The sequence below is a fragment of the Balaenoptera borealis genome (assembly GCF_965194805.1).
Source record: "Balaenoptera borealis genome assembly, chromosome: 5".
Classification (NCBI taxonomy): Eukaryota; Metazoa; Chordata; class Mammalia; order Artiodactyla; family Balaenopteridae; genus Balaenoptera; species Balaenoptera borealis.
This window is the reverse complement of record NC_138862.1, coordinates 8,528,776-8,549,744: the sequence shown is the minus strand read 5'-3', so window position 1 is coordinate 8,549,744 and position 20,969 is coordinate 8,528,776. Positions and strand designations below refer to the sequence as shown.

General features: G+C 41.3%; 1 protein-coding gene across 18 annotated transcripts in view; it reads left to right on the top strand.

The window, feature by feature from the left end:
- TTC3 (tetratricopeptide repeat domain 3) overlaps positions 1-18,689 on the top strand; it is a 136,379-nt gene extending 117,690 nt beyond the window's left edge. For 13 of the 18 annotated variants that reach the window (XM_082394565.1, XM_082394555.1, XM_082394557.1 and 10 more), the window contains 9 exons: positions 924-1,020; positions 2,695-2,846; positions 6,602-6,692; positions 7,101-7,202; positions 9,384-9,721; positions 11,724-11,850; positions 12,029-12,163; positions 15,924-16,016; positions 17,168-18,689. In XM_082394565.1, the coding sequence (XP_082250691.1) occupies positions 924-1,020; positions 2,695-2,846; positions 6,602-6,692; positions 7,101-7,202; positions 9,384-9,721; positions 11,724-11,850; positions 12,029-12,163; positions 15,924-16,016; positions 17,168-17,242 (1,210 nt within the window). In that variant the 3' untranslated portion in view covers positions 17,243-18,689. Of the gene's footprint in view, positions 1-923; positions 1,021-2,694; positions 2,847-6,601; positions 6,693-7,100; positions 7,203-9,383; positions 9,722-11,723; positions 11,851-12,028; positions 12,164-15,923; positions 16,017-17,167 lie in introns of those variants that run through there. The other 5 variants (XM_082394564.1, XM_082394560.1, XM_082394563.1 and 2 more) reach the window with 4 other exon arrangements.
- Positions 18,690-20,969: the final 2,280 nt, after the last annotated feature.

Below are 20,969 nucleotides of genomic sequence, written 5' to 3'. Positions count from 1 at the left end.
ACTTTTAATACTGGAGGCACAGTCTACACATATTTAGACATCCAAATATATTTTTACTTGTCTGTTTCTTTTTAATAATTATGTTTCTCTTTAAAAAAATTTCTCTTTCTATTTTATTATTTAAATTAATATTTAAATAAATTTATTCTTTAAGTATTTTTATTTTATGATGTTTCTCCTTTTGTTTCACATTGTCGGTGTAAAAAAGGTCCTGAATTTATCATTGTAGATTACTCTTCTTTTCCCTTGAATTAACCTGAAACTAAAAATGTGTTTTAAAAACTTTTGTTACTTGAAATAACAGTACAAACTATATTATGGTAGTTTCTTGCTCTACAATTAAAGATTTTATTAAAGAATTTTTATTATGAACCTATAAAAAGTTTCCTTTTAACCTTTATTAATAGAAGTGTTTGTACATACTGGTAACCAGTATATTCAGTAGTAAGCAGTTGTATTCTGCTTTTCTTATTTAATATTGTTTCATACACATATTTCCATTTACATCATAGTCTGTGCCAGGTTTTTTGTTTTTGTTTTTAAGCTGTTATAAATGTAATGCCATGAACAGCTTTGTGCATATCACTTTTTTCCTTTGGGTTATTACCTTGTAATGTGGGTCAAAATAGAATTTCTGACTCAGTAGCCAGATTAGACTTAACCTAACCTCATAAAAATGGTGAACCAGTTTCTCAGCAGTCCCACCAGTACTCACTTTTAATTTCACATCTTCCTTCGATCATTTGTAAAGTGCAAAGAGCACATGTGAGTCTTGCATTATATAGGCAAATATTAGGCAAGAAGTTTCTCTAGAAGATGTTGTGTCTTTTTGTGGCATGACTTAAAAGCTAACCTGGCTTCAGCCTTTGTGATCTCACTGATTAAGTTATTTTCAATAAGTTTTTTTTCTTTAATATTTGCAGTAAGACATTTATGAATGAGAAAATGAAAATAGAGGAGCGTATAAAGAAAGAGAAAGAGCATTATGAAGAGAGTCTTCAAAGGGCTGTGGATGCAGAGGTGAGTCCAGGACACTTGGTGACTGACAGATATGGCAGGATATCATTTGTTTACTTTGTGTTTAATTACACATGAGGCACGACAGCACTGCTGGGAGGTGTGGAGGCTGAGGGATATCCTTTCACCCATAATCCTACCTCCCTGGAACAGCCACTCTTTCCTTGCCTGTAGCTTTAAAATGTTTTACCTTTGTGCTTATTTATTACATAGCTGTACTCATAGTGTACACCACATTTTATAACCTGCTTATTTAACATAATTCAATCATTTGCCATGCTCTACACTTTTAATGGCTTCATCATATTTAATCAAGTGATGTACCATGAAGTAGCCAACCATAAAATCTATTTGCCAATGCTAGAAAAGGAACTTGAAAATAATCCATTTATTAAGAATATACTCTTCTCCCTGCAGAAGAATATATACCAATGTCAGTATACTATTTGAGAAACTACTGAGACAAAAATAATAATAATGACCTCTGGCTGTATTTTATTTAGTTCCTGAAATATGGTTGTCTTTGTTTTTCTAATTGAGAAGTAAATGTTATTTATTAGTGTATGTGTCTATGATTATTCTAGGAAAGTAAGGAAAAGCTTAGCTTATGCAGTCTGTAAACATGAGTCTTTCAGTGAAATATCAGCTATGCAACTGCTTTTCTAAAGAAAGGAAGGAAAAAAAAGTCCAAGTACTTCTACTTTGTGGATACTATGCCTGCATCTCTGTTCCCAAGTCATTGAGTTCCCATTTGCTACCATTTGGCAAACAGGTTTGCCTGGTGGGCCCTGTCAAGGTTACTGACACCTGGATTAAAACAAGGCAGGTCTACATTTCCTGCAGTGACTTTTACAAAAATGGCCAGTTGGCTTGTGCCGGGAGCCAGAGAGTCTAAAATTTTAAAAACATGCCCTAGAGCCTTTTGATGCCCTTTCTGATAACAGCTTCTCTGAGGCTTTTATTTTATTTTATTTTATTTTAATGCAGCTATTCTGTAATTATTTATTTATTTATGTATTTATTATTGAAGTATAGTTGATTTACCATGTTGTGTTAATTTCTGCTGTACAACAAAGTGATTCAGTTATACATATGTATATATATATATACATTCTTTTTTATATTCTTTTCCATTATGGTTTATCACAGGATACTGAATATAGTTCCCTGTGCTATACAGTAGGACCTTGTTTATCCATTCTATATATAATAGTTTGCATCAGCTAACCCCAAACTCCCACCACATCCCCCCCCTTCCCTCTCCCTTGGCAACCACAAGTCTGTTTCTCAGGCCTTTAAATTAGGTAGGGTTCAGCCTTGGGGTTGTTCTGCAGGGTCCTGGCCCTCTGCTCACCATGAACAGGACCATAGATTATGCACACCAGGTATATACATGTAGGTAACCTAGCTCTGTGCTTGTATATGGCTTAAGCAGTAAACCATGTGCAAAGTTTCATATCTGAGAAAAGTATCATTTTAGGTATATAATTTTACTGTCATCTTGTTATTCTATTTTCAAATCCAAAAGTTTTAATTCATGTTCACCTCAGAGAAATTATAACATAATTAAGTTCTGGTGATTTAAGGAGAAACTTGAAAGTGGTTTAGAATGTTTGTTTTAACAACCTTAAAATAGTTTTAGTTTTAAAATACTTACATTCTTGAATCTAATGGTAGGTATCTGTGCTCGAAAACTGGAAGGAGGTGGAAGTATATAAGTTACAGACCATGGAGTCGCAAGCCGAAGGGTTTCTTAAGAACCTGAAGCTAATGAGCAGGTATTGTGATGTCGCAGGTGTCTTTCCAGAAGTGTCAATGAGTAAAAAAAGGTTAGGGCTGATTTAAAAAACTTACATTAGGACTACTTTATTTTTAATAGTTAATATAGTTAATACATATTCAATTATAGAAAAATCAAAACATGTAAACAAAAATGATAAAAATTATCCTAATTCTAAATTGAGCTATAACTAGCTAATATTTTGCAGTAAATCCATTAAGTATTTGAAAAAAAAATTTATATATAGTTTTCACTAAGTAGTGTACAGGAAGCTTCCTTTCATATCAATAATTGTGTTTCTCCAACCTAATTTTAAAAGGTTAAATAGTATTCCAGTGTACAAACGTGTCATGATTTATTAAATACCACTGTAGTGGGAGAGTTGGGTTGTTTGCACATTTTGTTAATAAAAGCTGTACTGTAGCAAGTATCCTTATAACTAAAGTTTTATCCTTATAGCTAAATTATTAGTCATTTCCATGCAATAAATAAATTTCTGGAATGAAGATCACATTTTTAAGGCTTTTTAAACAATTGCCTTCCATAAGAATAGTTACTTAACAGTCTTAATGGGAGAGATGGGAATGTCACTTCAAAAGATATTTACATCTGGTCATTTTTTTTCAACCCTCTGTAATCTTTATCTGTTTTTCTTTCTTTTGCTTTGTTTTTGGAATAAGGTTTACCTGGGAATCCTAGAGGGTCTCCTTCAGTCTAGCATTTAGCACTTTTCTATATAGATTTTTGCACATGGGATTACTTTTCATCTGGTCCTTTTATCATATTCCACACACAGGTTTGGTTTTTTTTTTTTAAACATCTTTATTGGAGTATAATTGTTTGACAGTGTTGTGTTAGTTTCTGCTGTATAACAGAGTGAATCAGCTATACATATAAATATATCCCCATATCCCCTCCCTCTTGCATCTCCCTCCCACCCTCCCTTTTCCACCCCTCTAGGTGGTCACAAAGCACCAAGCTGATCTCCCTGTGCTATGCAGCTGCTTCCCACTAGCTATCTGTTTTACATTTGGTAGTGTATATATGTCCATGCCATTCTCTCACTTCGTCCCAGCTTACCCTCCCCCTCCCCATGTCCTCAAGTCCATTCTCTACGTCTACATCTTTATTCCTGTCCTGCCCCTAGGTTCAATAGAACCATTTTTTTTAGATTCCGTATATATGTGTTAGCATACGGTATTTGTTTTTCTCTTTCTGACTTACTTCACTCTGTATGACAGACTCTAGGTCCATCCACCTCACTACAAATAACTCAATTTCGTTTCTTTTTATGGCTGAGTAATATTCCATTGTATATATGTGCTACATCTTCTTTATCCATTCATCTGTCAGTGGACACTTAGGTTGCTTCCATGTCCTGGCCACTGTAAATAGTGCTGTGATGAACATTGGGGTGCATGTGTCTTTTTTTTTTTTTTTTAATTAATTAATTAATTTATTTATTTATGGCTGTGTTGGGTCTTCGTTTCTGTGTGAGGGCTTTCTCTAGTTGCGGCAAGTGGGGACCACTCTTCATCGCGGTGCGCGGGCCTCTCACTATCGTGGCCTCTCCCGTTGCGGAGCACAGGCTCCAGACGCGCAGGCTCAGCAATTGTGGCTCACGGGCTTAGTCGCTCCGCGGCATGTGGGATCTTCCCAGACCAGGGCTCGAACCCGTGTCCCCTGCATTGGCAGGCAGATTCTCAACCACTGTGCCACCAGGGAAGCCCGCATGTGTCTTTTTGAATTATGGTTTTCTCAGGGTATATGCCCAGTAATGGGATTGCTGGGTCATATGGTAGTTCTATTTTTAGTTTTTTAAGGAACCTCCATACTGTTCTCCATAGTAGCGGTATCAATTTACATTCCCACCAACAGTGCAAGAGAGTTCCCTTTTCTCCACACCCTCTCCAGCATTTATTGTTTGTAGATTTTTTGATGATGGCCATTCTGACCAGTGTGAGGTGATACCTCACTAAAGTTTTGTTTTGCATTTCTCTAATGATTAGTGATGTTGAGTGTCCTTTCATGTGTTTGTTGGCAATTTGTGTATCTTTTTTGGAGAAATGTCTGTTTAGGTCTTCCGCCCACTTTTGGATTGGGTTTGTTTTTTGTTTTGTTTTGTTTTTATAAATTTATTTGTTTGTTTTTATTTTTGGCTGTGTTAGGTTTTCGTAGCTACGTGCGGGCTTTCTCTGTTTGTGGCAAGCGGGGGCTACTCTTCATTGTGGTGCGCAGGCTTCTCATTGTCATGGCTTCTTTTGTTGTGGAGCACAGGCTCTAGGCACGTGGGCATTGTGGCACGCGGTCTCAGTAGTTGTGGCTCGTGGGCTCTAGAGCGCAGGCTCAGTAGTTGTGGCGCGTGGGCTTTGTTGCTCTGTGGCATGTGGGATCTTCCCGGACCAGGGGTCGAACCTGTGTCCCCTGTATTGGCCGGCAGATTCTTAACCACTGCACCACCAGGGAAAGCCCGGGTTGTTTGTTTTTCTGATATTGAGCTGCATGAGCTGCTTGTATATTTTGCAGATTAATCCTTTGTCATTGCTTCCTTTGCTAATATTTTCTCCCATTCTGAGTGTTGTCTTTTCATCTTGTTTATGGTTTCCTTTGCTCTGCAAAACACTTCCTAACACCATACACAAAAATAAATTCAAAGTGGATTAAAGACCTAAATGTAAGGCCAGACACTATAAAACTCTTAGAGGAAAACGTAGGCAGAACACTCTGTAACATAAATCACAGCAAGATCCTTTTTGACACACCTCCTAGAGAAATGGAAATAAAAACAAAAATAAACAAATGGGACCACACACGGATTTTGACTTCTTAATTCCTAGTGCTTTTTGATTTAAATTTCAAACCCTCAGTGTTGAACCAGAGATTCTGTGGGTTATGGAAAAACAGTTTTATTGTATAGTTCTTTATTTCTTCATTTTTCAAGATTAAGTTTTTTTCACGTGAGAAAACCTTTCTGATTAAAGGTAAATTGATATGCTGATTCAGATTACAGGACTAGTACAGCTGAGGTTGAGACCACGTGGTGTTCAGTTGCCAGTATGCAGCACAACTGTAGGCTATGCGTTGTGGTGCATCTGGGAAACAGACATCTCAGGCCTCATTTTATCTAATGGTATTGACTCCTTATTAAGCCTCACAGTACACGGCGATTTTTCTTAGGGAGTCTGTGCTAATTCTGCTCATTCCACCATAGGATAGCAAAAGAGGAAAGCCATAAAAGCAATGTTGTGGTTTTCCTTTATGATGTATACTGAGAACTGACACCATCGCGGATTGGTAGTGTTCCTGATCTTCTCAATTAGGAGTAGAAAGCTTGTCTGTCACTTTCAGTGGAGCAGATTCATGAGGCGCTGAGAAGTTTCACAGCCTGTTAGACACCCACCACTGTGTTTTACAGTAAGGTGGGGGTGAGGGTTTTATTGGGATGTTTCCAGGCGGCCTTTTTTTTGGTTTGTTTTTCAATACAAAGATAGCCTTTGATGTTAAATATGAAGATGTCAGCTGAAGAGTGTCTGATCTTCAAATTTGGGGACTGAAATTAAAATTCAGGAGAATATTTGCTCTCTGCCTACCAGTTTTGGGATCTGGATTAGATCAACAGTTAAAGTTTCCTAAAGTGTAGTGACTTTGTAAGATATACAGTTCTTTAAAAATAGTTGTTTTTTTGTGTATGATCATGTTTCTCTCGTGTGTAAATGTTTATTTTCATTTGTACTTTAGTACTTTCAATTTAAAAAAATTTTTAAGTGGACATTAGCAGTTTTATAAATTTTTCTACTTTCTCAGTGATTCTGCAGCATATCCTGTCATGGAATATGACATACATTCATGGGAATCATTTCTTTCTAATGTTAGAGAAGAAATTGAGAAAGCAAAGGTAAGTTATAAAGTATTTTATAATTCTGTCAAAATCTATCTGATGGTTATAATTCTAAGGAGGTCATGTCATATTGAAACTATTTCTTTTTTGAGCTGTTCAAGACAATATTTATTTTTTGTTGTAATTAAGAATTTTTCATGAAAGAAATGCTATCTTCTTAACTCTCTTTAAACTCAGCCCTTGATTGTTAAGATTAGAAAAGTTATGTTTTATAAGGCTGTAGAGCATTCCGATTAATAAGGACTTATTTTGAACCTCTTTCCTTGCAACTCAGTTATATTTCTTGGAAAACGGTTGAGCATTTGTTATGTATGTATAGTAAGGGGGAAAAAAATATTATTTGACAGTTGTGGTTTTCTCTTGGAATTTGTTAGAAAAACTTAACATTTTTCCTTCTACCTACAGTCTCAGTTTGAAGAACAAATTCAAGCAATTAAAAATGGTTTTCGGCTCAGTGAACTTTCTAAAGTGCAGATTTCTGAGCTTTCGTTTCCTACCTGTAACACAGTAAGTCTATTACATCTTTTTTTTTTTTTGAAGGAAAGAGAACAGAAAAGGAGTGAAGCACAATTTCTTTCTTAACTGGCCAAAAGTAGTTTGTTGTTATTGTTTTGGGAGTGGGCATGAGATGGATTAACAGTTGCCTTAATGTTTTCATTAAGTGCTAGGTTAAGCCCTGTGAGGGCTGCACTTATTTGCCCCTCACCCTGTGACCCTTCGGTCAGTGCATTCAGCGTCTTAGATTGTAGGCTCTGGAGCTGCAGTCAGAAGCCTCATCTTGAGCGTCTTTTTCTCCCCAATACCTTGCACACTAAGCATTCATACTTACTGTGGATTCATCTGCAAAAAAAAAAAATGGTTTAAAACGTTAAAAAGGTTAGCCACCTTGGACTGATTAAATTTTCTATTGAGCGCCAGTTTTTTTCTCTCCATAGAAAAAGTTTTTTCTCTCCATTGAACTGAGTAAGAAACAGAGTTTTATTTAGAATTAAAGATCACTTATTTATAGTGTTTCCAAGTTCTTATAGCAGATACGGAAGGGGGAAAAGCATTAGATATCAATAGAATATTTTACTATTAATTTTTAACTCTAGCTTATGTAATTTTAAAATTCAAAACCTTGGGAACTCTCAGTGTGCCAGGAGCTTGAGTAATAAGTACCCCTAAAAATGATTTACTTTGTGTGTCATTTCCCTGCTGTTCATTCATTGGGTATTTAGTGGTGATCAAGATTAGATGTGGTCTGTGCCCTCAAAGTGCATATGGGTTTAAGAAAGAGAGACTTTAAACCTATAATTATAAGCAAAATGTGCCAAGATTTTTCACAGGAACATAGAATGCTATAGCAGCATAAATTAGGAGGAACTAATCTAACCCAGAGGCCTAGGCCTCGGCAGAAGCTCCGCTGTTGGAAGTCTCAGTGAGTCAGAGATCTGGAATAGGAATTAACCAGGCAAAAGGAGTAAGGGGGTGTGTGTTTGAGGAGGGGTGTGTGGTGTGATGTTTGCAGGGTCAGAGTGTTCCAAGTGGAAGAAGCAGCATATTTGGAGGCTAGAAAAAAAGAGAATACCCTCCTTTCATAGCTATAAAAGAAGTCCACGATGACAAAGGGGACGATAGGGAGAAAGATTATAATATCGTACCCACGGGCCGGAACAAAGGGAGCCTTATTAAGGTGTAAGGTGTGTTCAGCAGTGTGGACTTTTCCTCAGGTCACTAAGAAGCCAGTATAAGGTTCAAGTTAGGGAACGACGTCAGCATTGTGCTTGACGATCAGCTTGACTGCAGTGTGGAGATGTGGTGGGAGAGGGAGCTGAGTGAGCGATTTCCAGCCAGCCAGTTACAGCTCAGTGTCCCCAGCCGTGTCCTGGCTCAGGGAGGCAGTGGGGCTGGAGGGAAGAGAACACATTTGAGGGGTGTGCAGGAGGTCAGTTGAAAGAATGGTGCTGCTTGTGAGATTGGGGCTCCGTGTGAGTATGTTGGGGAGTCGAGGATGACTCTGGGTTTCTGTCAGTGAGGTGGCACCGGAGGAAGGGCAGGGTGAGGGGACTGCCCTGAGGCGGGGTTTGAAGACGTAGGGCGTGAGTGGCCCTGGAATCAGTCACCCACGTGGATCTGCCCATTAGGAAGTTTGGATGTGCAGATTTGGATCTCAGGAAGATATTCTAGACTGGAATCGTTTTGAAAGTGGGCATTGTGGATTTCCCCGGTGGTCCAGTGATTAGGACTCTGCGCTTCCACCGCAGGGGGCATGGGTTCGATCCCTGGTCGGGGAACTGAGATACTACATGCGGCACTGCGCGGCCAAAAAAAAAAAAAGTGGGCGTTATCCTCAGTGAGCACACAGTCAGCGAGGCACGAGAGGGCGTAGCACGGCTGGGGTGGAGATCGCACCTCTGACAACATGAGGGGCAGCCGCACTTCAGGCGTGGACGGCGGCGGGGCTGCGGGGAGAGCTGGGCAGGGGCCCGGCGGGTGGGACGGAAGCCAGCGGTGTGGAGCCATGAAGAGCGCGTTCTGAGAAAGAGAAGGTGGCCAGCAGGTTTTAAGGACAAGACGTTTAATTTGTCGTAATTCAGATCCTGTGCACTTGAGCAGCCAGGCTTCATTATAGTTGTGCTTAATCGTTAGTCTTTGTTCACGGATGTAACGCTTAGTGATCCAGCCACTGTGCTGTGTTCCTTGTAGATTCAGCCTAAGTTACTTGCCGAGTCTTCAGACCATGAGGATCAAGGCCCCTCCACTTCTACGAGTCACAGGACTGGAGACCGAACAGCAGTTTCCGAGGAATCAAGTCTGGTCTCTGCTACTGATGGCCCAGTGGAGTCGCCCTCCTGTGAGCCGGAAGCCGGCCGGCGGCCAGAGTGTGAGAGCCCCGGCCAGGCAGCGCGGTCAGAGCCAAGCCCGGTGGCTGATCGGAAGTCACCTGTTGCTCCAGGACGTGCCACCCGTTCAAGCCAGTCTCCAAAGAAGCCGTTCAATAGTATTATTGAGCACCTGTCAGTGGTGTTCCCGTGTCACAGCAGGTACGAATCTAAAATGTCTGCAACTCTGTTAAGTGCTTTATTGAACTGAGGTTTCCTGATTAGATAACGTTACAGCCAATTAGGGGCTGAAGTGGAAAGGACTGCATAATTGTTTTACTCAGACAAGTGCTGCACTTTTTCCTTTTGTAGACATAGAAGTGAGCAGTTTCAAACCAGTAGATTGAAAACATTGAACACTGGTTAATCAACACTCATCAGAACCCATGGCAGTTTGCTAAGATTTTGATGAACTCACTAACTCTCCAGCACTAGTTAGGGAATCACTAAATGAACTGCAAAACATTAGTTTGACATTATTTCAGGGAAAAAAATCCCACATATAGCAAAGAAGGCAACAGCAACTTACACCTCGTTGGACAGCACCTCTGATTTGTTAGAGCTGTGAGGCTGACAAGGCTAGATGTAATCTGCTAGTGAGTCAGGTGTGTGAGCATGTTACAAAGGGATCCTTATGAGGGTGAGGAGAGCTACTTTTTTGGCGGGGTTGGGTCGGGGGAGTATAGTTGATTTACAGTGGCGTATTAGTTTCTGCTGTACAGCAAAGTGAATCAGTTGTACATTTACGTATATCCACTCTTTTTTAGATTCTTTTCTCATGTAGGTAATTACAGAGCATTGAGTAGAGTTCCCTGTGCTATACAGTAGGTCCTTATTAGTTGCCTATTTTATATATAGTAGTGTGTATATGTCACTCCCAGTCTCCCCATTCATCCCCTCCCCCCCAGAAACCATAGATTTGTTTTTTATGTCTGTGACTATTTCTGTTTGGTAAATAAGTTCATTTGTACCATTTTTTTAGATTCCACATATAAGTAATATCATATATTTGTCTTTCTCTGTCTGACTTACTTCACTCAGTATGACAGTCTCTAGGTCCATCCATGTTGCTGCAAATGGGTAGAGTTGCTTTTAACTAAGTCAGCCAGAGTTGTCATTCAGGCACTTCAGCAGTGCTTCTGCATCAGCCTCTGACCTCACTCCAGATTGGTGCAAGGGGACAGAGGTACTCCTGGTCTCAGCCTGGAGAGAAGGTGAAGTGGAGGGAATGTCTCTGGGATACAGCTCAGAAGAGAGGAATCCACATCCAGGAATGACCCTCTGCACCTTCCATGTTATTTCTGTCTTTGACACAATATTAGTCACAGTCTTTGAGATTATACTTTTGAAACACAGTAGTTAACGGCCAAACTTGATGTTTTGCATTTGTCAGTGGAGCCCTGCCCATTTGGAAATAAGTATATCTTGTCTGCACATGGGCATGTTTAGCCCTGCCTAGGTTTGATAAACATTGTAAGTTCTCTCAATAGCAGTTACCATGCAAATCAGTAAAAATAGTCAAGTTGTAATTACCAAAAGTACATTACAAATAAAATTGTTTGCAATCCTGACTAAATCTGGCAGAATATAAACCACCAAATAGATATGCATCCTAATTTTCTGCATGTTAAAGCATATGAGGTATTAGTGCTACAGATACCAAGTTCCTATTGATTAACGATATAAATCACATCCACTGCTACCTATGAAAAACTCAGGCTTTGAAAACTTTGTTGTTGGTTAGATTTTTAAAGGGAAGAAGTCAACAAAACTAGTTTGTTCTTAGATAGAAAGAGATTTTATTGATTTCAAGTCAGATCCAGTGGCGTCTGATCATTCATTGATTTTGCTTAAAGCTACAGGATATCCAGGCTGTAAGAAGTCAGGTTTCTAAGTAGAGATGGAGATCTCAAATGGATCTATCAGATACACCGTTACTTTGAAAGTCTATTAGAACAAATATTTAGAAATAATATTGGAATTTTCATAGTGCTTTGAAAGAGTGATTTTGCTGCTCTCTGTAGTTACTGTTGTTTACAAATGAATTATTTGTGTGTATTTAATTTTGTTTCTTTTTGCTGTTGGGTTAATATTGGCCCATAATATTTCTTTGCAGCAGAAAACTTTAACTTTCTCTTGACATTATCCCCACTTTCCCTTTCAGCACCGAGCTTGCTGGTTTTATTAAAAAAGTGAGAAACAAAAACAAGAACTCGCTCTCAGGATTGAGTATTGACGAAATTGTCCAACTAGTGACAGAACACATTCTAGATGAAGAGAAAAAGAAAAAGGTCAGTATTTCATTTAGATTCAATAAAATGTTCCACTTTATTCTTATTTATTTATAAAATAAGAGAATTGTGGGAAAAAATGCTTCCAACCCCAAAATGGAGAACAATTTAGTAGACAGAAGAGGGTCAAGTTTTTGGGTAACTGAACTTGCTTCCCTGCTCCATGTTCTTGCTGCAGCCAAATCCAGGAAAGGACAGGAGGCCATCTGAGCCCAGCTCTGCTGCTTCTGTGACCAGGGCCACCCAGGGCCCGCCCTCCGTGGTTGTTGGATCATCACCCAGAAGCAAGGGGCAGAGGACAGACGACGTCCCTGTGAGTGTTGCATGTGTGACCGTAGAATCAGTGCTGTTCTTCTGATGAAGAACAAGAAGGAAACAGAACTACTAATCCATGATTTAGCCCCATTTTTCTAGATTGAATTTATTTGATCTTGAAATTGGAAACCAAGTTTAGACGTACCTGAGTGTTTCATTAGGAGAGCCAGTGAATGGCGAGGTTGTCTCTCCATTTTTACGGGTAGCTCGGGGCCCCTTCGTGTAGTGACAAGAAGAGCTGTGACCACATTGTGGGAACTGGGCCTGTGAATGGTCATATAAATTCACTTTTTATATCAAGTGTGAATAGTTGGAAAAATTGATTTTGGGATAATTTTCTTCTACGTGTGACCATGGGCTTTGGAATAACACAGACTTGGTTCCATCACTTCATAACACTGTGAGCTCGAATCATATCTGCTTGTTTGGGTCGTTGTGGGGATGAAGTGCTGCCGTAGAATAGGCAGAGTCAAGCGCTGTGCTTGGGAAAGTCTGGTTGCTTCCCTTCTCTCTCCCCTCAAGGAGCGCAGGGGGCACACAGGAATGAGCCTATTAAATTAACTTGCCTTTAGTTTGATACACTGATTTAGATTGTTTGTTGTCCTTTCAGACAATGAGAATGTTACAGTTACACAGAATTTTTTTTTTATTATTAAATTATTTATTTATTTATGGCTGTGTTGGGTCTTCGTTTCTGTGCGAGGGCTTTCTCTAGTTGCGGCAAGTGGAGGCCACTCTTCATTGCGGTGCGCGGGCCTCTCATTATCGCGGCCTCTCTTGTTGCGGAGCACGGGCTTCACACGCACAGGCTCAGTAATTGTGGCTCACGGGCCTAGTTGCTCCGCGGCATGTGGGATCTTCCCAGACCAGGGCTCGAACCCATGTCCTCTACATTGGCAGGCAGATTCTCAACCACTGCGCCACCAGGGAAGCCCCACAGAACTTTTTATAAAGTACTGTTCTGTCTGTGGTGTCAGTTGATAGGGCGTTATAACTGTCTTTATGAATGAGGAATCCGAGGCACAGGTGATGCACGCATCTTGCCAGTGTTCCTTCCTTCGATTGGAGCGCAGCGTCCTCAACACACTGACCAGCTCATGCTGGGGACTGTGCATTAGGGACTGAATGTGTGGTTGAAAGAGAGGTGGTCACCTGGGCGGCTCACAGCCGTGGGCTCCAGATTGAATTCTGGTGTAGAGCACATTTCCCCTTTTTGTCCAACTATAGTATCACAGTTCAGGTGAAATTGAAATCAGAAGAGTTGCAGGCCGCATAGTGGAGTCAGCAGTGCAAGACTGCACAAAGAGCGCTGGTTTGCTGACTTGAGCTAAGCAGTGAATCTTTTTTGTGAACTCGTTTTTATGCCTCCCATACATTTTCACTTTCCGCTACCCTTTGGAGACTTCTTGCCTCACATACACTCAGGTCCCAGAGGGTCTCACCCCAGAGGGAAAGCTTGTGATCATGCAGAGCATTCCTGCAGGGCCTGGCTGGAGGCCCCTCCCTCTCTCAGGGGTGTTCCTGCTGGTCACGTGCTCTGTGGTCGAACAACCAGGTCAGCTTCTTGGCATTCTCATTGATGTGTGAGTGTGCGTGTGAACTCCTTTGTGCGCGTGTGTGTGTGTGCGCACGCGTGCGTCTGTGTGCTTGTTGGCCATCCCAAGATAGACCATAATCACCTTTTGGAAAGAGATTGCTTTCTACTTCATGGTTGATGTTGATAGTAATAAAGGTGTAAAAGCTGACTTATAAGAATAATATGTATTGAAACTGGGACTTAATTTGCTAATCATAGGTAGTTTTTAAAAAATTTGAAGTAATTTGCTTTGTATTTTTAAAAATTAATTAATTAATTAATTAATTTAAAATTTTATTTTTGGCTGTATTGGGCCTTCGTTGCTGCGTGCGGGCTTTCTCTAGTTGCGGTGAGCAGGGGCTACTCTTTGTTGCGGTGGGTGGGCTTCTCATTGCGGTGGCTTCTCTTGTTGCGGAGCACGGGCTCTAGGCACATGGGCTTCAGTAGTTGTGGCACATGGGCTCATTAGTTGTGGCTCGCGGGCCCTAGAGCATGTGGGCGTCAGTAGTTGTGGCTCACGGGCTCTAGAGCACAGGCTCAGTAGTTGTGGTGCACAGGCTTAGTTGCTTCGCGGCATGTGGGATCTTCCTGGACCAGGGCTCGAACCCATGCCTCCTGCATTGGCAGGCAGATACTTAACCACTGCACCACCAGGGAAGTCCCTGCTTTGTATTTTTAAATTACAAAAGTTTTGTGGTTCATAATAGAAGATCCAAATAAAAAGAGCATATAAAGAACCCCAAAACCCACCCTCTAAGGGTAACCAGTACTGTCACATCAGTATATATTTTTCTAAACTCTTTTGTATCTGTGTGTATATGTGAATTTAGTCAACTGTACATATATTTGTGGTTTTTTTTTTCAATTAGAAATATATTGTGTGCCCACTTTTCCATACTAGGAAATAGTCAAGTTAACCGTGGATTTTTCTGAACTTTGCAGAGGCCTTAACCTGCCCTTTCCCCAGGGTTGACGCCTCCATTTCCTCCCAGACCCTTCCCTGGGGGGCCGCAGAGAGGAGTGAGAGCACATCTGTCCCACTGCTGCAGCGGCGACAGTGCCATGGGAAAGACAGAAAACCCCGTGCAGCAGTTCAGGGTTTCATAGCCTTCAGGCACTGCCCCCAGCTGTACCCCCTGACCTTAACCCACTGCCAGGGCTGCATTCATTCACTTTCTTGACAGTTTATGGAGTCTCAGTTTGGGGCCAGGTTCCTTGCCAGCTGCTAAGAGCACAGGTAAGCAAGGCCATTTCCTGCCTTCAGGGCGCTCAGAGTTAAGAGGGGGAGTGAGAGTCGAAGTTAATGATGCGGTGTGGGGTGAGTGCTGTGAGCTGTAGGGAGAGCTTCATGCCTGGTGTTCTAGGGTGGCACTCTGCTTTCACACAGAACACGCTGTCTGTGCTCACCAGACTGCGAGCGGCTAGGGCCGCAAGCCCTCCCATTCATCTCTGCGTCGCTGTGCCCCGCACAATCCCTGACCATGGATGTTTGCTGAATGAGCCATCAGTTCGTTTTGTTTTGATTTATACAAGTAATCCACATTCATGGAAACTTTAGAAAAGTAGCAAAGAAAAAAGTTAAATCTCTCAACCAAAAGTAGCCAGTAACCACTGTTAACATTTTATATCTTTCCAGACTCTTTTCTAGGCATCTCTATATATACACATTCTCTTTATTTTTAAAAAATTGAATTATATATTCATACGATACATACTGTTCTGTAGCCTACTTTTATTCAGAGAGTTTTTGTGACTAACTTTCCACGTCAAGGATTATGGAATTCCGTCATGATTTTAATCAGCCCCATGATAATCCATAGTGTAGAGATGTCATAATTTATTACTGTCTCCAACTGTTAGATAATTAGATGAACAATTAATTTGTAATATTCAGCTAGTACCATACTTTAGGTATGGGTTGGGGTAAGTAGATATTTGTAGTATTTTAGCTGGGAATGAGTTAACCACATAAAACAGTTTTTTCTCTGAGAAAATTAAAACTTTATTTTTTCCTAAGAAATGTTATTAAAAAATAAGTTGTTCCCTCAGTCTCCTTAACTATAATTGAGAATAATCTGCCACCTTAGCTGTGAAAGTTCTGGAAGGCCACTTGTAAGAAGAGCTCATGTAGTAAGAAGACATTTAGTTATTCTTTACTATGGAGATGCATTTGTTTCCACAGGTGTCCAGTGCAAATTCCTGTGAAATATGCCTAGAAGTATTCAAATCCAAAAATGTACGTGTGCTGAAATGTGGGCACAAGTTTCACAAAGGGGTAAGAATTCTCCTTAGCCATCCTCATGTCATGCCTTTTGACTATGGAGTATTTTGAAAATAAAAAGGGACTTTGTTTTCTAGGCTTCAGTACTTGCATTTTCAGAGCACCTTCTAAAGCTCCTCATGTCTGTGATGATTGTCTCCCGCCCAGAGAGCGACGCTGCAGGAAGGGGCGCGGACTCCTGGGCCCCGCAGCGTGCGCTGTGCACACTGTCCTCTCCTCTGTGTCATGAGTGGGAAAGAGCAGTTGGCTCCATCAGTCGCTGAAAGTCAAAGCAACACTAGTTCCTTAGAAGTCAGTTTTCTCTACGCATCAGTTTCTTATATGCCTGGTCAGACAGGCACACAGTGCAGCAGTTTGTCAGTTCAGTGCAGTATGTGAAGTCAGTTTAACATTTTAGAGGAGAGAAACTAAGCCGAACGGGGTCCACTGTGCCTGATCCTGGGACGTTGTGGCCTGTGCCCTTCCAAGATCTGTGGTAACTGTTGTGGTGTTTTGGGTGCTGTGAGCATTTGTCCTGCACCCCTGCTGCTGGGTTAGAGCAGATCAGGTCTCTGCCCTGTCAGTGTAGGAATCCCTGAGAAAAGGGATACACACAGTATGCTCACTAGAAAGAGTCCAGACAGCTTGCTGTCTCCCGCGTGGCCTGCCTTCTTCCTCCTTCCCGGGAAGGGGTATCCTGCCTGGGCTCTCGAACTTACACACACACTCGGCTCTGTAGCAGCAGCAGGCCAGCCGGGAGCACGCTGGGTAAACAGGCTCCAGTGAGGCTGTGTGGCGTGCAGGCTGGTGGGATGGGCAAGGAACAAGACCAGACAGACAGGCTGAGTCCAAGGGCCAGCCTCTAGAAGTCAGGGCGGCTGAAGCACGAGACTGGAGCAGGGTGTGGGGGGATGGGAGGGCAAGGCCATGCCCCAAGGTCAGGCCCTGAGTGTTCAGGTCACATTCTGAGGTGGGTTTCTCTGTTCCTGGAGCTTGGTCCAGACTCCTACCCTGAGCAGGCTCTGGTGTCCCTGGGTGTTGGGTGGCTCCAGGCCCTACCAGGTGTCACAGTGAAGTTAGCCGTGTCTGCTGAGGTGAGTGGTCCGGGAGGGCTGAGGTTCCATGTGCTCCTAGAGGCACTGGCTAATTGTCTTTTCTCATTTCAGTGCTTCAAGCAGTGGCTTAAGGAGCAGAGCACTTGCCCAGCCTGCCTGGCTCGTGATCTCCTGTCAGAAGAGTAGCCTGCCCTTCCGGAAGAGGCCCACCCACTATTCTAGGTAGTTACAATTCACTAAAGAGTATATACTGTTTGTTGAGTTGGAAGAATAACGATATACTACCTTTGATATAAAAAGCAACATGTGAAGATTCTTTGCACCGTGTGTCACAGTGCTAATAAATGGAAATCTTTAATATAGTTGACAGTAAGTAATTTCCCAACTCTGATTAGCCACTTAATAATCGCCAAATGGTGGCTGATAAAGTTATGTGTAACCACATCCTTATATTGCTGGGGCTGCTGCAGAGGTGCTCTCTGCGATGGAAGGAAAATATGGTGAGTGCCTCAAAGCAGGACTTAAATTATAAGTATCCTTGACCTTTTAAGGTGCCCCACGTTAAAGTTTTTTGAGATCAGTATTCCTAAACAGATGCCTACATTTTTCCTTAAAGATTCTGCATTTTAAAAAATGGGCTTAAGCAAACCACATTTGAATAGGTTGTAGTTAATGTTAAAATATTGGCTGATTCAGACCAAAAGATTCAGATCTCCTCTTCATGTGATTTTGATTTTTCATTTCATTATTTTATTTCTCCCCAGTAGATTTATAAGTGCTTGTTTTTCATCTTTTAAAGACATAATGATTTTTGAAAATCACACAAAAAACTTATTAACATCAGCCAAGACTTTTTTAACCCCTAAAATTGAGGCTCCATATTCATTATCCCAGCCCCACATTGGGAACTTACTCTGAATACTTCGCTGTTCTCATTAGTGATGTTGTCCCTCTTTATGAGTTAGACAACAAGTGTTCGGGTGTCTCTGTCTAGCACACAGTGGGCACTTTCCTTATCCTACCACCAAAAAGAGACACTTGTGTAATTAGACAGTCCTGAGGTGTCCCTGTTACAATTGTTCGGTGTTTGACATTTGTGTAGAGTAATGCATGCACTCTTGTACTGTGGCCTGAGAACAAAGCTGTAACTGCATTAGAAACTGTTAAAAAATTAGTTCTCTTTAGTGACTTCATAGGCAGTAGTAGTAAATACAGAAACATGAATTGTGGACACATTCCATTTCTCTCAAACAGGAAGGGTCAAAAAATGTTTTTCCGTGTGTTCTTTGTTACCCCCTAGAAGCTCACAGCCCCAAGTTCATGAGCTGATTTGGTTGCTTCCCTCTGCCTTGGTTCCCTGTGAGTTTTGATGTCTTAGTGACTTAGTGCATAGAAGCTTCCTCCATATTTTGAAGCAGGTCCCTAAAACATTGTCTGCATGTTCAAAATAACTGAGGACTTGTAGATATGGAGATACACAGGGCCCAGTTTGTAGCAGCAGGTACAAAGGGAAAGAAGAGCAGCTGGAGAGAGAGAGAACGTGTTTTGTACATAACTTCAAACAAATACTTGTGAACATGCCTTACACACATCCTGTAAGTGTCGAAATAAAAAGCATTCTAAAATAACATCAGTTTACTGTCATGTTATCTGTTCTTTGTCAAATAATTTAAAGTATTCTACTTGAAAATTCAAGACATACATTACGCTGACATTTTAAAAGGGGACTTCATTTGGAAAGAAGAGCCGTGGTACGTCTGAGGAGTCTAACCAAGAGGTCTTGGGATGTTTTAGAGCCCGGATCGAACACGTCCTCTGTGCCTAAACAGAGGTTGCTAAACTCGAGTTCACAAGACTGGCTGTTGAAATTTGTGAATGCAAAGATTATACAGAGATGGTAGAGTTTACTGTTTAGGCTAGAACAAGAGGTTTTTCACGTGAATACATGTGAAAATGTTAAAGTTAATCAAATTGCATTTCTCAGTATTGACTCTTTTGAGGTACTTGTGGATGGTTAGGAGACATTTGGTCCACACCAAAAGGTCCTTGATATTTGGTCCTGTCCGAAACCATTTGGCGTGGACCAAATATGCTTATGGATGTTTTAGATGGGGCCAGATTTCAAGGACCTTTTGGTCCTTGTGGATTCATGAGAAGGGCTTCCCTTTTAGAGGACCTTCTGGTGTGCTGACCACTAAGAGATGACTGAAAAAAGCCAATATTATCAGTCTGTGTCTTTACTCCGATAGCGTTTAATTGAAAGTAGTGTATAACTTAAAACAGTGACTGTTCCTAAGAGTTTGGATTATTTTCCCTGCTGAAAAGTTTAATCTATGCTATAAATAATACATAATCCAATATAAAATTGAAGTGGTACCCAGCATTGCAAAATGTTACTACATTTTTAAGGTAATTTCAAAGACTGTAGAGTGGAAACAGGTGGGAAAAGTGATCACACCACAAAACTGAAGCAACAAAATTATTTTAGGTAGTTTTTCAATCAGATGTCGCTCTCTGGAGAAATGGATTAAAGGAAACAGGTAAAAGAGACAATAGCAAGGTGGAAATTTCTTTCATCAACATATGAGGTACTTGCTGATGAGGCTGATAAAAAGGGAAGACAGTGACGTAGATGGGAAGGCTTGTCTGAATGAGGACCAAAACCATCTCCAGTATGACCCTTCGTGAAGAAATAGGAAATACATTTCAGGTGTTTTAACTTTCATCAAACTTGATTAATAAACGTTAATCATCAAACTTTATTAAAAAAATAACTAAGAAGAATGGATCATCGGTTGTATCTAATCCCTTTTTCTCCTCTTCACCCTGACGTGATCTACTTAGAGGACACGTCCACCTTCAAGTAGCCATATACCTTCAGTGCTTTGCGGAGAAGGGTGGGCAACCCTGGACAGCAATGAAAACAAATGTGTACTGAGCATCTCCTGTGCGCTAGGCCCTGGGCTCGACATCCTGATAGGGCAGTGAAGGAGAGACAAGGACTGTGAAATTTGTCTTCCAGTTACAGACAGTAAACAAATTTAGAATGTAATTTCAGGTGCTGAGAAGGGCTTTAAAGAAGTATCAAGGGGGGGCTTCCCTGGTGGCGCAGTGGTTGAGAATCTGCCTGCCAATGCAGGGGACACGGGTTCGAGCCCTGGTCTGGGAGAATCCCACATGCCACGGAGCAACTGGGCCCGTGAGCCACAATTGCTGAGCCTGCGCGTCTGGAGCCTGTGCTCCGCAGCAAGAGAGGCCGCGATGGTGAGAGGCCCGCGCACTGCGATGAAGAGTGGCCCCCGCTTGCCACAATTAGAGAAAGCCCTCACACAGAAACGAAGAGTCAACACAGTCATAAATAAATAAATAAATAAATAAATAAATAAAAGAACGTGAATTTCTTAAAAAAAAAAAAACCTCAAAAATGTTTAAAAAAAAAAAAAAAGAAGTCTCAAGGAAGGTGTATAGATTAATAATAAAATCCCTGTAAAGTGCTTAGCTTAGTGCCTAGCACATAAACCTGCGATAAAGGGGAGCCAGTGATTGTTACTAAGGTCAGGGCCTGGAAATTGCACAGGGAGAGAGCTTGGTGGTCCTGTGTAAGAAAAAGCTTTGTTCGATTAGGAGATTTCCTCAGTGTAGCCTAGACTGTGGAACGTAGTCAAGTAGAGAAAAGAGCAAGGAGATCAAATAACCTCAAAGTCGTTTTGAAAAAAAAATAACAGCTTTGTTCCTGAAATCTCCCTGAGTTGACTTTGGTGACATCATGATTCTGTAGCAAAGGATTTCACCTGTGGCTTTCCCAAATCACCTGGATGAGCAGTTTTGAGGTAGCTTTTCCGTTCAGTTTGGTTTTAGAACCAGAGTTCCATGCCTGGCTCGGCTGGGGGTTTGTACTGGAGCATGGGAGAGG